The following is a 16,976-nucleotide window of genomic DNA, read 5'->3' as shown; positions in this document are numbered from 1 at the left end:
CTTTACTTTGTATCTAACCCCGTGCTGTACCTGACCTGAGAGTGTTTGATGGGGATGTTGTGAAGGCAAATTAACTCTGTAACTAACCCCGTGCTGTACCTGACGTGGGAGTGTTTGATGGGGACAGTGTAGATGGATATTTAATCTTTATCTAACACCTTGCTGTTCCTGTCCTGGGAGTGTTTGATGGGGACAGTTTAGTTGGAGCCTTACTCTGTATCTAACCCCGTGCTGTATCTGTCCTGTGAGTGGTTGATGGGGACGGTGTAAACGGAGCTTTACTTTATATCTAACCCCGTGCTGTATCTGTCCTGGCAGTGTTTGATGGGGACATTGTAGAGGGAGCTTTACTCTGTATCTAAACCCATGCTGTACCTGCCCTGGGAGGGTTTGATGGCAACGGAGTAGAGGGAGCTTTACTCTGTAGCTAACCCTGTGCTGTACCTGTCCTGGGAGTGTTTGATGGGGACGGTGTAGAGGGACATTTACTCTGTATCTAACCCTATGCTGTACCTGTCCTGGGAGTGTTTGATGAGGACTGTGTGGAGGGTGCTTTACTCTGTATCTAACCGCATGCTGTACCTGTCCTGGAAGTGATTGATGGGGACGGTGTACAGGGAGCTTTACTCTGTATCTAACCCCGTGCTGTACTTGTCCTGGGAGTGTCTGATGGGGACGGTGTAGAGGGAGATATACTCTGTAACTAACCCCCGTGTTGTACCTGTCCTGGGAGTGTTTGATGGGGACAGTTTAGAAGGAGCTGTATTCAGTATCTAACCCCGTGCTGTACCTGTCCTGGGAGTGTTTGATGGGGACGGTGTGAAGGGAGATTTACTCTCTAACTAACCCCGTGCTGTACCTGTCCTGACAGTGTTTGATGGGGACGGTGTAGAGGGAGATTAACTCTGTATCTAACCCCGTGCTGTACCTATCCTGGGAGTGTTTGATGGGGACAGTGTAGAGGGAGATTTACTCTGTATCTAAGCCCCATGTTGTACCTGCCCTAGGAGTATTTGATGGGGACAGTGTAGAGGGAGATTTACTCTGTATCTAAGCCCGTGCTGTACCTGTCCTGGGAGTGTTTGATGTGGACAGTGTAGAAGGAGCTTTACTCTGTATCTAACCCCGTGCTGTATCTGTCCTGGGAATGTTTGATGGGGACGGTGTAGAGGGAGCTTTACTCTGTATCTAACCCCCGTGTTGTACCTGTCCTGGGAGCGCTTGATGAGGACAGTGTAGAGGGAGCTTTGCTCTTTACCTAATCCCTTGCTGTAGCGGTCCTCGGAGTGTTTGATGGGACAGTGTGGATGGAACTTTACTCTGTATCTACCCCCCCGTGTTGTACCTGCCCTAGGGGTGTTTGATGGGCACAGTGTAGAGGGAGATTTACTCTGTATCTAACACCATGCTGTACCCGTCCTGGGAATGTTTAATGGGGATGCTGTAAAGGGATCTTTACTCTGTATCTAACCCCGTGCTGTACCTGTCCTGGGAGTGTTTGATGGGGACAGTGTAGAGGGAGATTTACTCTGTATCTAAGCCCGTGCTGTACCTGTCGTGTATTTGTTTGATGGCAACGGTGTAACGGGAGATTTACTCTGTATCTAACCCCATGCTGTACCTGTCCTGGGAGTGTTTGATAGGTACAGTGAAGAGGGAGCTTTACTCTGTATCTAACCCCGTGCTGTACCTGACCTGGGAGTTTTTGACGGGGATGGTGTAAAGGTAAATTTACTATGTATCTAAGCCCGTGCTGTACCTGTCCTGGGAGTGTTTGATGGGGACGGTGTAGAGGGAGATTTACTCTGTAACTAATCCCATGCTGTACCTGCCCTAGGAGGGTTTGATGGGTACAGTGTAGAGGGGGCTTTACTCTGTATCTAACCCCGTGCTGTACCAGTCCTGGGAATGTTTGATGGGGACGGTGTAGAGGGAGCTTTACTCTGTATCTAACCCTGTGCTGTACCTGTCCTGGGAGTGGTTGATGGGGACAGTGTGGAGGGAGCTTTACTCTGTATCTAACCTCGTGCTGTACCTGTCCTGGGAGCGTTTGATGGGGACAGTGTAGAGGGAGCTTTACTCTGTATCTAAGCCCGTGCTGTACCTGTCCTGGGAGTGTCTGATGGGGACAGTGTAGAAGGAGATTTACTCTGTACCTAACACCGTGCTGTACCTGCCCTGGGAGGGTTTGATGGCGACGGAGTAGAGGGAGCTTTACTCTTTATCTATCCCTGTGCTGTACCAGTCCTGGGAGTGTTTGATGGGGACGCTGTAGAGCAAGATTTACTCTGTATCTAACCCCGTGCTGTACCTGTCCTGGGAGTGTTTGATGGGGACGGTGTAGAGGGAGCTTTACTCTGTATCTAATTCCGTGCTGCACCTGTCCTGGGAGTGTTTGATGGGGACGGTGTAGAGGGAGATTTACTCTGTAACTAACCCCCGTGTTGTACCTGTCCTGGCAGTGTTTGATGGGGACAGTTTAGAGGGAGCTGTACTCTGTATCTAACCCCGTGCTGTACCTGTCCTGGGAGTGTTTGATGGGGACATTATAGAGGGAGCTTTACTCTGTATCTAAACCCGTGCTGTACCTGCCCAGGGAGGGTTTGATGGCAACGGAGTAGAGGAGCTTTACACTGTAGCTAACCCCGTGCTGTACCTGTCCTGGGAGTGTTTGATGGGGACGGTGTAGAGGGACATTTACTCTGTATCTAACCCTATGCTGTACCTGTCCTGGGAGTGTTTGATGGGGACTGTGTGGAGGGTGCTTTACTCTTTATCTAACCGCATGCTGTACCTGTCCTGGGAGTGTTTGATGTGGAAGGTGTAGAGGGAGATTTACTCTCTATACAACACCTTGCTGTTCCTGTCCTGGGAATGTTTGATGGGGACGGTGCAGAGGGAGGTTTACTCTGTATCTAACCCCGTGCTGTACCTGACCTGGGAGTGTTTGATGGGGATGCTGTAGAGGGAGATTTACTCTGTATCTAACCCCATGCTGTACCTGTCCTGGGAGTGTTTGATGGGGACAGTGTAGAAGCAGCTTTACTCTGTATCTAACCCCGTGCTGTATCTGTCCTGGGAGTGTTTGATGGGGACGGTGTAAAGGGAGCTTTACTTTGTATCTAACCCCATGCTGTACCTGTCCTGGGAGTGTTTGATGGGGACATTGTAGAGGCAGCTTTACTCTGTATCTAAACCCATGCTGCACCTGCCCTGGGAAGATTTGATGGCGACGGTGTAGAGGGAGCTTTATTCTGTATCTAACCCCGTGCTATACCTGTCCTGGGAGTGTTTGATGGGGACGGTGTAGAGGTAGATTTACTCTGTAACTAACCCCCGTGTTGTATCTGTCCTGTGAGTGGTTGATGCCGACGGAGTAGATGGAGCTTTACTCTGTAGCTTACCCTGTGCTGTAACTGTCCTAGGAGTGTTTGATGTGGACGGTGTAGAGGGAGTTTTACTCTGTATCTAACCCTGTGCTGTACCTGTCCTGGGAGTGTTTGATGGGGACTGTGTGGAGGGTGCTTTACTATGTATCTAACCGCATGCTGTACCTGTCCTGGAAGTGATTGATGGGGACGGTGTAGAGGGACCTTTACTCTGTATCTAACCACCGTGTTGTACCTGCTCCAGGAGTATTTGATGGGGACAGTGTAGAGGGAGATTTACTCTGTATCTAACTCAATGCTGTACCTGTCCTGGGAGTGTTTGGTGGGGAAGGTGTAGAGGGAGATTTAATCTCTATCTAACACCTTGCTGTACCTGTCCAGGGAATGTTTGATGGGGACGCTGTAGAGGGAGCTTTACTCTGTATCTAACCCCGTGCTTTACCTGACCTGGGAGTGTTTAATGGGGTCGCTGTAGAGGGAGATTTACTCTGTATCTAACCGCATGCTGTACCTGTCCTGGGTGTGTTTGATACGTACAGTGTAGAGGGAGGTTTACTCTGTATCTAACCCCGTGCTGTAGCTGACCTGGGAGTGTTTGATGGGGATGGTGTAAAGGGAAATTTACTCTGTATCTAAGTCCGTGCTGTACCTGTCCTGGGAGTGTTTGATGGGGACAGTGTAGAAGGAGCTTTACTCTGTATCTAACCCCGTGCTGTATCTGTCCTGGGAGTGGTTGATGGGGACAGTGTAAAGAGAGCTTTACTTTGTATCTAACCCCGTGCTGTACCTGACGTGGGAGTGTTTGATGGGGACAGTGTAGATGGATATTTAATCTTTATCTAACACCTTGCTGTTCCTGTCCTGGGAGTGTTTGATGGGGACAGTTTAGATGGAGCCTTACTCTGTATCTAACCCCGTGCTGTATCTGTCCTGTGAGTGGTTGATGGGGACGGTGTAAACGGAGCTTTACTTTATATCTAACCCCGTGCTGTATCTGTCCTGGCAGTGTTTGATGGGGACATTGTAGAGGGAGCTTTACTCTGTATCTAAACCCATGCTGTACCTGCCCTGGGAGGGTTTGATGGCAACGGAGTAGAGGGAGCTTTACTCTGTAGCTAACCCTGTGCTGTACCTGTCCTGGGAGTGTTTGATGGGGACGGTGTAGAGGGACATTTACTCTGTATCTAACCCTATGCTGTACCTGTCCTGGGAGTGTTTGATGAGGACTGTGTGGAGGGTGCTTTACTCTGTATCTAACCGCATGCTGTACCTGGTCCTGGAAGTGATTGATGGGGACGGTGTACAGGGAGCTTTACTCTGTATCTAACCCCGTGCTGTACTTGTCCTGGGAGTGTCTGATGGGGACGGTGTAGAGGGAGATATACTCTGTAACTAACCCCCGTGTTGTACCTGTCCTGGGAGCGCTTGATGAGGACAGTGTAGACGGAGCTTTGCTCTTTACCTAATCCCTTGCTGTAGCGGTCCTGGGAGTGTTTGATGGGACAGTGTGGATGGAACTTTACTCTGTATCTACCCCCCCCGTGTTGTACCTGCCCTAGGGGTGTTTGATGGGCACAGTGTAGAGGGAGATTTACTCTGTATCTAACACCATGCTGTACCCGTCCTGGGAATGTTTAATGGGGACGCTGTAGAGGGATCTTCACTCTGTATCTAACCCCGTGCTGTACCTGTCCTGGGAGTGTTTGATGGGGACAGTGTGGAGGGAGATTTACTCTGTATCTAAGCCCGTGCTGTACCTGTCGTGGATTTGTTTGATGGCAACGGTGTAACGGGAGATTTACTCTGTATCTAACCCCGTGCTGTACCTGACCTGGGAGTTTTTGACAGGGATGGTGTAAAGGTAAATTTACTATGTATCTAAGCCCGTGCTGTACCAGTCCTGGGAGTGTTTGATGGGGACAGTGTAGAAGGAGATTTACTCTGTATCTAACCCCGTGCTCTACCTGTCCTGGGAGTGTTTGATGGAGACAGTGTAGGGGGAGCTTTACTCTGTATCTAACCCCGTGCTGTCCCTGTCCTGGGAGTGTTTGATGTGGACAGTGTAGTGGGAGCTTTACTCTGTATCTAACCCCGTGCTGTACCTGTCCTGGGAGTGTTTGATGGGGACGGTGTAGAGGGAGATTTACTCTGTACCTCATCCCGTGCTGTAGCGGTCCTGTGAGTGTTTGATGGGACAGTGTGGAGGGAACTTTACTCTGTATCTAACCCCCCGTGTTGTACCTGCCCTAGGAGTGTTTGATGGGCACAGTGTAGAGGGAGATTTACTCTGTATCTAACTCCATTTTGTACCTGTCCTGGGAATGTTTAATGGGTACGCTGTAGAGGGATCTTTACTCTGTATCTAACCCCGTGCTGTACCTGTCCTGGGAGTGTTTGATGGGGCCAGTGTGGAGGGAGCTTTACTCTGTATCTAACCCCCGTGTTGTACCTGCCCTAGGAGAGTTTGATGGGCACAGTGTAGAGGGAGATTTACTCTGTATCTAACTCCATGCTGTTCCTGTCCTGGGAATGTTTGATGGGGACGGTGTAGAGGGATCCTTACTCTGTATCTAACCCCGTGCTGTATATGTCCTGGGAGTGTTTGATGGGGACAGTGTAGAGGGATCCTTACTCTGTATCTAACCCCGTGCTGTACCAGTCCTGGGAGTGTTTGATGGGGACGGTGTAGAGGGAGCTTTACTCTGTATCTAACCCTGTGCTGTACCTGTCCTGGGAGTGGTTGATGGGGACAGTGTGGAGGGAGCTTTACTCTGTATCTAACCTCGTGCTGTACCTGTCCTGGGAGCGTTTGATGGGGACAGTGTAGAGGGAGCTTTACTCTGTATCTAACCCCGTGCTGTACCTGTCCTGGGAGTGTCTGATGGGGACAGTGTAGAAGGAGATTTACTCTGTACCTAACACCGTGCTGTACCTGCCCTGGGAGGGTTTGATGGCGACGGAGTAGAGGGAGCTTTACTCTTTATCTATCCCTGTGCTGTACCAGTCCTGGGAGTGTTTGATGGGGACGCTGTAGAGCAAGATTTACTCTGTATCTAACCCCGTGCTGTACCTGTCCTGGGAGTGTTTGATGGGGACGGTGTAGAGGGAGCTTTACTCTGTATCTAATTCCGTGCTGCACCTGTCCTGGGAGTGTTTGATGGGGACGGTGTAGAGGGAGATTTACTCTGTAACTAACCCCCGTGTTGTACCTGTCCTGGCAGTGTTTGATGGGGACAGTTTAGAGGGAGCTGTACTCTGTATCTAACCCCGTGCTGTACCTGTCCTGGGAGTGTTTGATGGGGACATTATAGAGGGAGCTTTACTCTGTATCTAAACCCGTGCTGTACCTGCCCAGGGAGGGTTTGATGGCAACGGAGTAGAGGAGCTTTACACTGTAGCTAACCCCGTGCTGTACCTGTCCTGGGAGTGTTTTATGGGGACGGTGTAGAGGGACATTTACTCTGTATCTAACCCTATGCTGTACCTGTCCTGGGAGTGTTTGATGGGGACTGTGTGGAGGGTGCTTTACTCTTTATCTAACCGCATGCTGTACCTGTCCTGGGAGTGTTTGATGTGGAAGGTGTAGAGGGAGATTTACTCTCTATACAACACCTTGCTGTTCCTGTCCTGGGAATGTTTGATGGGGACGGTGCAGAGGGAGGTTTACTCTGTATCTAACCCCGTGCTGTACCTGACCTGGGAGTGTTTGATGGGGATGCTGTAGAGGGAGATTTACTCTGTATCTAACCCCATGCTGTACCTGTCCTGGGAGTGTTTGATGGGGACAGTGTAGAAGCAGCTTTACTCTGTATCTAACCCCGTGCTGTATCTGTCCTGGGAGTGTTTGATGGGGACGGTGTAAAGGGAGCTTTACTTTGTATCTAACCCCATGCTGTACCTGTCCTGGGAGTGTTTGATGGGGACATTGTAGAGGCAGCTTTACTCTGTATCTAAACCCATGCTGCACCTGCCCTGGGAAGATTTGATGGCGACGGTGTAGAGGGAGCTTTATTCTGTATCTAACCCCGTGCTATACCTGTCCTGGGAGTGTTTGATGGGGACGGTGTAGAGGTAGATTTACTCTGTAACTAACCCCCGTGTTGTATCTGTCCTGTGAGTGGTTGATGCCGACGGAGTAGATGGAGCTTTACTCTGTAGCTTACCCTGTGCTGTAACTGTCCTAGGAGTGTTTGATGTGGACGGTGTAGAGGGAGTTTTACTCTGTATCTAACCCTGTGCTGTACCTGTCCTGGGAGTGTTTGATGGGGACTGTGTGGAGGGTGCTTTACTATGTATCTAACCGCATGCTGTACCTGTCCTGGAAGTGATTGATGGGGACGGTGTAGAGGGACCTTTACTCTGTATCTAACCACCGTGTTGTACCTGCTCCAGGAGTATTTGATGGGGACAGTGTAGAGGGAGATTTACTCTGTATCTAACTCAATGCTGTACCTGTCCTGGGAGTGTTTGGTGGGGAAGGTGTAGAGGGAGATTTAATCTCTATCTAACACCTTGCTGTACCTGTCCAGGGAATGTTTGATGGGGACGCTGTAGAGGGAGCTTTACTCTGTATCTAACCCCGTGCTTTACCTGACCTGGGAGTGTTTAATGGGGTCGCTGTAGAGGGAGATTTACTCTGTATCTAACCGCATGCTGTACCTGTCCTGGGTGTGTTTGATACGTACAGTGTAGAGGGAGGTTTACTCTGTATCTAACCCCGTGCTGTAGCTGACCTGGGAGTGTTTGATGGGGATGGTGTAAAGGGAAATTTACTCTGTATCTAAGTCCGTGCTGTACCTGTCCTGGGAGTGTTTGATGGGGACAGTGTAGAAGGAGCTTTACTCTGTATCTAACCCCGTGCTGTATCTGTCCTGGGAGTGGTTGATGGGGACAGTGTAAAGAGAGCTTTACTTTGTATCTAACCCCGTGCTGTACCTGACGTGGGAGTGTTTGATGGGGACAGTGTAGATGGATATTTAATCTTTATCTAACACCTTGCTGTTCCTGTCCTGGGAGTGTTTGATGGGGACAGTTTAGATGGAGCCTTACTCTGTATCTAACCCCGTGCTGTATCTGTCCTGTGAGTGGTTGATGGGGACGGTGTAAACGGAGCTTTACTTTATATCTAACCCCGTGCTGTATCTGTCCTGGCAGTGTTTGATGGGGACATTGTAGAGGGAGCTTTACTCTGTATCTAAACCCATGCTGTACCTGCCCTGGGAGGGTTTGATGGCAACGGAGTAGAGGGAGCTTTACTCTGTAGCTAACCCTGTGCTGTACCTGTCCTGGGAGTGTTTGATGGGGACGGTGTAGAGGGAGATTTACTCTGTATCTAACCCTATGCTGTACCTGTCCTGGGAGTGTTTGATGAGGACTGTGTGGAGGGTGCTTTACTCTGTATCTAACCGCATGCTGTACCTGGTCCTGGAAGTGATTGATGGGGACGGTGTACAGGGAGCTTTACTCTGTATCTAACCCCGTGCTGTACTTGTCCTGGGAGTGTCTGATGGGGACGGTGTAGAGGGAGATATACTCTGTAACTAACCCCCGTGTTGTACCTGTCCTGGGAGCGCTTGATGAGGACAGTGTAGACGGAGCTTTGCTCTTTACCTAATCCCTTGCTGTAGCGGTCCTGGGAGTGTTTGATGGGACAGTGTGGATGGAACTTTACTCTGTATCTACCCCCCCGTGTTGTACCTGCCCTAGGGGTGTTTGATGGGCACAGTGTAGAGGGAGATTTACTCTGTATCTAACACCATGCTGTACCCGTCCTGGGAATGTTTAATGGGGACGCTGTAGAGGGATCTTCACTCTGTATCTAACCCCGTGCTGTACCTGTCCTGGGAGTGTTTGATGGGGACAGTGTGGAGGGAGATTTACTCTGTATCTAAGCCCGTGCTGTACCTGTCGTGGATTTGTTTGATGGCAACGGTGTAACGGGAGATTTACTCTGTATCTAACCCCGTGCTGTACCTGACCTGGGAGTTTTTGACGGGGATGGTGTAAAGGTAAATTTACTATGTATCTAAGCCCGTGCTGTACCAGTCCTGGGAGTGTTTGATGGGGACAGTGTAGAAGGAGATTTACTCTGTATCTAACCCCGTGCTCTACCTGTCCTGGGAGTGTTTGATGGAGACAGTGTAGGGGGAGCTTTACTCTGTATCTAACCCCGTGCTGTCCCTGTCCTGGGAGTGTTTGATGTGGACAGTGTAGTGGGAGCTTTACTCTGTATCTAACCCCGTGCTGTACCTGTCCTGGGAGTGTTTGATGGGGACGGTGTAGAGGGAGATTTACTCTGTACCTCATCCCGTGCTGTAGCGGTCCTGTGAGTGTTTGATGGGACAGTGTGGAGGGAACTTTACTCTGTATCTAACCCCCCGTGTTGTACCTGCCCTAGGAGTGTTTGATGGGCACAGTGTAGAGGGAGATTTACTCTGTATCTAACTCCATTTTGTACCTGTCCTGGGAATGTTTAATGGGTACGCTGTAGAGGGATCTTTACTCTGTATCTAACCCCGTGCTGTACCTGTCCTGGGAGTGTTTGATGGGGCCAGTGTGGAGGGAGCTTTACTCTGTATCTAACCCCCGTGTTGTACCTGCCCTAGAGGAGTTTGATGGGCACAGTGTAGAGGGAGATTTACTCTGTATCTAACTCCATGCTGTTCCTGTCCTGGGAATGTTTGATGGGGACGGTGTAGAGGGATCCTTACTCTGTATCTAACCCCGTGCTGTATATGTCCTGGGAGTGTTTGATGGGGACAGTGTAGAGGGATCCTTACTCTGTATCTAACCCCGTGCTGTACCAGTCCTGGGAGTGTTTGATGGGGACGGTGTAGAGGGAGCTTTACTTTGTATCTAACCCCGTGCTGTACCAGTCCTGGGAGTGTTTGATGGTGATGGTGAAGAGGGACATTTACTCTGTATCTAACCCCCATGTTGTACCTGGCCTGGGAGTTTTTGATGGGGACAGTGTAGAGGGAGCTTTACTCTGTATCTAACCCCTGTGTTGTACCTGCCCCAGGAGTGTTTGATGGGCACAGTGTAGAGGGAGATTTACTCTGTATCTAACGCCGTGCTGTACCTGTCCTGGGAGTGTTTGATGCGGACAGTGTGGAGGGATCTTTACTCTGTATCTAACGCCGTGCTGTACCTGTCCTGGGAGTGTTTGATGTGGACAGTGTAGAGGGAGCTTTACTCTGTATCTAAACCCGTGCTGTACCTGTCCTGGGAGCGTGTGATGGGGATGGTGTAGATGGAGCTTTACTCTGTATCCAACTTTGTGTGTTGTTCCTGTCCTTTGAGTGTTTGATGGGGACTGTGTAGAGGCTGCTTTACTCTGCATCTAACCCCGTGCTGTATCTGTCCTGGGAGTGTTTGATGGGGACTGTGTAGAGGCAGCTTTACTCTGTATCTAAACCCGTGCTGTACCAGTCCTGGGAGTGTTTGATGGAACAGTGTGGAGGGAATTTTACTCTGTATCTAACCCCCCGTGTTGTACCTACCCTAGGGGTGTTTGATGGGCACAGTGTAGAGGGAGATTTACTCTGTATCTAACACCATGGTGTACCTGTCCTGGGAATGTTTAATGGGGACGCTGTAGAGGGATCTTTACTCTGTATCTAACCCCGTGCTGTACCTGTCCTGGGAGTGTTTGATGGGGACAGTGTAGAGGGAGATTTACTCTGTATCTAAGCCTGTGCTGTACCTGTCCTGGATTTGTTTGATGGCAACGGTGTATGGGGAGATTTACTCTGTACCTCACCCCATGCTGTACCTGTCCTGGGAATGTTTGATGGGGACAGTGTAGAGGGAGCTTTACTCTGTATCTAACCCCGTGCTGTACCTGACCTGGGAGTTTTTGATGGGGATGGTGTAAAGGTAAATTTACTCTGTATCTAAGCCTGTGCTGTTCCAGTCCTGGGAGTGTTTGATGGGGACAGTGTAGAAGGAGATTTACTCTGTATCTAACCCCGTGCTCCACCTTTCCTGGGAGTGTTTGATTGGGACGGTGTACATGGAGCTTTACTTGGTATCTAACCCCGTGCTGTACCTGTTCTGGGAGTGTTTGATGGGGACGTTGTGGAGGGAGATTAACTCTGTATCTAACCCCGTGCTGTACCTGAACTGGGAGTGTTTGAGGGGACAGTGTATAGGGATATTTACTCTGTATCTAACATCTTGCTGTACCTGTCCTGGGAGTGTTTGATGGGGACAGTGTAGAGTGAGCTTTACTCTGTATCTAACCCCGTGCTGTATCTGTCCTGGGAGTGTTTGATGGGGACGGTGTAGAGGGAGATTTACACTGTATCTAACACCGTGCTGTACCTGTCCTGGGAGTGTTTGATGGGGACAGTGTAGAGTGAGCTTTACTCTGTATCTAACCCCGTGCTGTATCTGTCCTGGGAGTGTTTGATGGGGACGGTGTAGAGGGAGATTTACTCTGTAACTAACCCCCGTGTTGTACCTGTCCTGGGAGTGTTTGATTGCGACAGTGAAGAGGGAGCTTTACCCTGTACCTAATCCCATGCTGTAGCGGTCCTGGGAGTGTTTGATGGGACAGTGTGGAGGGAGCTTTACTCTGTATCTAACCCCCATGTTGTACCTGCCCTAGGAGAGTTTGATGGGCACAGTGTAGAGGGAGATTTACTCTGTATCTAACTCCATTTTGTACCTGTCCTGGGAATGTTTGATGGGGACGCTGTAGAGGGATCTTTACTCTGTATCTAACCCCGTGCTGTACCTGTCCTGGGAGTGTTTGATGGGGAAGGTGTAGAGGGTTCTTTACTCTCTTTCTAACCCTGTGCTGTACCTGAACTGGGAGTGTTTGATGGGGACGGTTGAGAGGGAGATTTACTCTTTATCTAACTCCATGCTGTACCTGTCCTGGGAGTGTTTGATAGGTACAGTGTAGAGGGATCTTTACTCTGTTTCTAACCCCATGCTGTACCTGACCTGGGAGTTTTTGATGGGGATGGTGTAGAAGAGGCTTTGTCTTTATCTAACCCTGTGCTGTACCTGTCCTGGGACTGTTTGATGGGGACAGGGTGGAGAGCGATTTAGTCTGTATCTAACCCCGTGCAGTACCTGTCCTGAGAGTGTTTGATGGGGACGGTGTAGAGGGAGCTTTACTCTGTATCTAACCCCCGTGTTTTACCTGCCCTAGGAGTGTTTGATGGGGACCGTTTAGAGGGAGATTTACTCTGTACCTAACCCCGTGCTGTACCTGTCCTGGGAGTGTTTGATGGGGACAGTGTAGAGGGAGCTTTACTCTTATCTAACCCCGTGCTGTAGCTGTCCTGGAAGTGTTTGATGGAGGCATTGTAGAGGGTGCTTTACTCTGTATCTAACCCAGCGCTGTACCTTGTCCTGGGAGTGTTTCATGGGGACAGTGTAGATGGAGCTTTACTCTGTATCTAACCCTCTGCTTTACATCTCCTGAGAGTGACAGGTTAACACAGCTCGACTTCAGGAAGCAGTTTTAAACAGCGAGTCTTTGGGAGAAAGAGGTTAAAGCAGGGACATTTCAGGAGGGAAAGGTTGTAACAGTGAGACTTTGAGACAGAGAAGTTAAAACCGTGAGTCATTGGGAGAGGGAGGTTAAAACAGTGAGACTTCGGGACAGAGGGATTAAAATAACAAATCTTCTGGAGAGGGAGAGGTTAAAACAAGGAGACTTCAGGAGAGACAGTTTAAAACAGGCAGATTTGGCGAGAGAGAGGTTAAAACAGGGATACTTCGGGAGAGAGGGGTTAAAACGGCGAGACTTTGGGAGAGAAGTCAAAACAGCGAGACCTAGGGAGAGAGGGAAAAAATCAAGACTTCAGGAGAGAGAGGTGAAAGCAGCAAGCCTTTGGGAGAGAGAATTTTAAACAGTGAGTCTTCAGGATAGACAGCATAAAACGGTGAGACTTCAGGAAAGAGGGTGAGACAGTGAGACTTTGGAAGAGTGAGGTTAAAGCAGCAAGTCTTTGTGAGAGAGAGGTTCAAACAGCAAGGCTTCGGGAGAGAGACAGCTTAAACAGCGAGACTTCAGGAGAGAGAGAGGTTAAAAAGAATGACTTTGCAAGAGAGAGGTTAAAACAGCGAGACTTCAGGAGAGAGTGGTTAAAACAGCGAGACTTCAGGAGAGAGAGGTTAAAACAATGAGACTTCAGGAGAGAGGGGTTAAAACTGCGAGTCTTCAGGAGAGAGAGATTAAAACAACGAGACTTCAGGAGAGAGGAGTTAAAACAACGAGACTTCAGGAGAGAGAGATGTTAAAACAGGGAGACTTTGGGGGAGAGATGTTAAAACAGGGAGACTTCAGGAGAGGGTGGTTAAAACAGCAAGACTTTAGGAGCAAGAGGTTAAAACAGCGAAACTTCAGGAGCAAGAGGTTAAAACAGCGAGACTTCAGGACAGAGAGATTTAAACAGCGAATCTTCAGGAGTGAGAAATTAAAACACCGAGATTTCGGGGGACAGAGCTTAAAACAGCGAGTCTTCGGGAGACGGAGGTTTACAAAGCAAGTTTTTGGGTGGGATAGGTTAGAACAGCGAGACGTCAGGACAGAGAGGTTTATGCAGTGAGTCTTCGGTACAGAGAGGTTTAAACAGCGAGTCTTCAGTACAGAGAGGTTTAAACAGTGAGTCTTCGGTATAGAGAGGTTTAAACAGTGAGACTTCGGTACAGAGAGGTTTAAACAGTGAGACTTCGGTACAGAGAGAGATTTAAACAGCGAGTCTTCGGTACAGAGAGGTTTAAACAGCGAGACTTCAGGACAGGGAGGTTTAAACAGTGAGTCTTCGGTACAGAGAGGTTTAAACAGCGAGACTTCAGGACAGAGAGGTTTAAACAGCAAGACTTCAGTACAGAGAGGTTTAAACAGCGATTCTTCGGGACAGAGAGGTTTAAACATTGAGTCTTCAGTACAGAGAGGATTCAACAGCGAAATTTCGGGACACAGAGGTTTAAACAGCGAGTCTTCGGGACAGAGAGGTTTAAACAGTGAGATTTCGGTACAGAGAGAGGTTTAAACAGTGAGATTTCGGTACAGAGAGGTTTAAACAGTGAGACTTCAGTACAGAGAGGATTAAACAGCGAAACTTCGGTACAGAGAGGTTTAAACAGCGAGACTTCAGGACACAGAGGTTTAAACAGCGAGTCTTCATGACAGAGAGGTTTAAACAGTGAGACTTCGGTACAGAGAGAGGTTTAAACAGTGAGACTTCAGCACAGAGAAGTTTAAACAGTGAGACTTCAGTACAGAGAGGTTTAAACAGTGAGACTTCGGTACAGAGAGGTTTAAACAGTGAGGCTTCAGGACAGAGGTTAAAACAGCGAAACTTTGCGAGAGAGAAATTAAAACAGGGAGACTTTAGGATAAACGTTCAAACAGAGAATTTGGGAGAGAGAAGTTAAAACAGTGATTCTTCAGGCAGAGAGGTTTAAACAGTGAGTCTTCGGTACAGAGAGAGATTTAAACAGCAAGAATTCAGGAGACAGAGGTTAAAACAGCGTGACGCCAGAAGAGAGGGTAAAATAGTGAGACCCATGCTGTGCCTGTCCTGGGAGTGTTTGGTGGGGACGCTGTAGAGGGAGCTTTACTCTGTATCTAACCCCGTGTTGTACCTCTCCTGGGGGTGTCTGATGGGGACAGTGTAGAAGGGGCTTTACTCTTTATCTAACCCTGTGCTGTACCTGTCCTGGGAGTGTTTGTTGGGGACAGTGTAAAGAGAGATTTACTCTGTCTCTAACCCCGTGCTGTACCTGTCCTGGGAGTGTTTGATGGGGACAGTGTAGAGGGAGCTTTACTCTGTATCTAACCCCGTGCTGTACCTGTCCTGGGAGTGTTTGATGGGGACAGTGTAGAGGGAGCTTTACTCTGTATTTAACCCCGTGCTGTACCTGTCCTGGGAGAGCTGGATGGGGACAGTGCAGAGGGAGATTTACTTTGTATCTAACCCCGTGCTGTACCTGTCCTGGGAGTGTTTGATGAGGACAGTGTAGAGGGAGATTTACTCTGTATCTAACCCCGTGCTGTACCTGTCCTGGGAGTATTTGATGGGGACAGTGTAGAGGGAGATTTACTCTGTATCTAACTTTGTGTGCTGTACTTGTCCTTGGAGTGTTTGATGGGGACAGTGTAGAGGGAGATTTACTCTGTATCTAACTTTGTTTGCATGTGTCTTTCAGGAGCGAGATACGCAGGATATCTTGCTAACGTTGAAGACCACTCCGCGTTCAATGCAGATACTCCTGGAGAACAAAGTCAAGGAGCTGAAGGATGATTTTCATAAGCATCTGAGATCAAGTGAGGAGGAGACAGCCAGTGAACTTAATGATTTGGACAAACTACTGAGGAATGATCTTGATTTGTTCTCCAAGTTTTGGAAATTGCAGTTCATTAGAGCATTGGAGAAACTGAAGCAGCAGAAGGTGGAAGAGTTTGAAACTTATATCAACGAGCAGGTATTTCCGATAAAACATAAAATGAGATTCTTAATGAGAGAGTGTAGAGAGACCTTTCCTTCATCGCTAACTCCATGCTCTACCTGTCCTGGGAGTGTTTGATGGGTCGGTGTAGAGGGAGATTTACTCTGTATCTAACCCCAAGCTGTACCTGTTTTGTGAGTGTTTGATGGGGACAGTGTAGAGGGAACTTTACTCTGTATCTAACCCCGTGCTGTACCAGTCCTGGGAGTGTTTGATGAGGACAGTGCAGGGGGAGCTTTACTTTGTATCTAACCCCGTGCTGTACCTGTCCTGGGAGTGTTTGATGGGGACAGTGCAGGGGGTGCTTTACTCTGTATCTAACCCCGTACTGTACCTATCCTGGGAGTGTTTGATTGGGACAGTGTAGAGGGAGATTTACTCTGTATCAATCACCATGCTGTACCTGACCTGGGAGTGTTGGATGGGGACCGTGTAGAGGGAGATTTACTCTGTATCTTACCCTGTGCTGTACCTGTCCTGGGAGTGTTTGATGGGGACAGTGTAGAGGGATCTTTACTCTGTATCTAACCCCGTGCTGTTCCTGTCCTGGGAGTGTTTGATTGGGACAGTGTAGAGGGAGCTTTACTCTGTATCTAACCCCGTGCTGTACCTCTCCTGGGAGTGTTTGATGGGGACAGTGTAGAGGGAGCTTTACTCTGTATCTAACCCCGTGCTGTACCTGTCCTGGGAGTGTTTGATGGGGACAGGGTAGAGGGAGATTTACTCTGTATCTAACCCCGTGCTGTACCTTGTCCTGGGAGTGTTTGATGGGGACAGTGTAGAGGGAGATTTACTCTGTATCTAAGCCCATGCTGTACCTGTCCTGGGAGTGTTTGATGGGGACGGTGTAGAGGGAGCTTCACTCTGTATCTAACCCTGTGCTGTACATCTCCTGAGAGTGACAGGTTAACACAGCGAGACTTCAGGAGGGAGTTTTAAACAGCGAGTCTTTGGGAGAAAGAGGTTAAAACAGGGACATGTCAGGAGAGAAAGGTTGTAACAGTGAAACTTTGGGACAGAGAAGTTAAAACAGTGAGTCATTGGGAGAGGGAGGTTAAAACAGTGAGACTTCGGGACAGACAGATTAAAATAACAAGTCTTCAGGAGAGAGAG

At 48.9% G+C, this 16,976-nt stretch overlaps 1 protein-coding gene across 1 annotated transcript in view; it reads left to right on the top strand.

The window, feature by feature from the left end:
• LOC121274794 (reticulocyte-binding protein 2-like) overlaps window positions 1-16,976 on the top strand; it is a 105,862-nt gene that overhangs the window by 59,816 nt on the left and 29,070 nt on the right. Inside the window, exon 3 of the mRNA XM_041182146.1 lies at window positions 15,564-15,839. Within this exon, the coding sequence (XP_041038080.1) occupies window positions 15,564-15,839 (276 nt within the window). The remainder of the gene's footprint in view (window positions 1-15,563; window positions 15,840-16,976) is intronic.

This window comes from Carcharodon carcharias, assembly GCF_017639515.1.
Source record: "Carcharodon carcharias isolate sCarCar2 chromosome 38 unlocalized genomic scaffold, sCarCar2.pri SUPER_38_unloc_2, whole genome shotgun sequence".
NCBI classification, from domain to species: Eukaryota; Metazoa; Chordata; class Chondrichthyes; order Lamniformes; family Lamnidae; genus Carcharodon; species Carcharodon carcharias.
The sequence above is the reverse complement of the archived record's forward strand: the minus strand, read 5'-3'. Positions and strand labels throughout refer to the sequence as shown.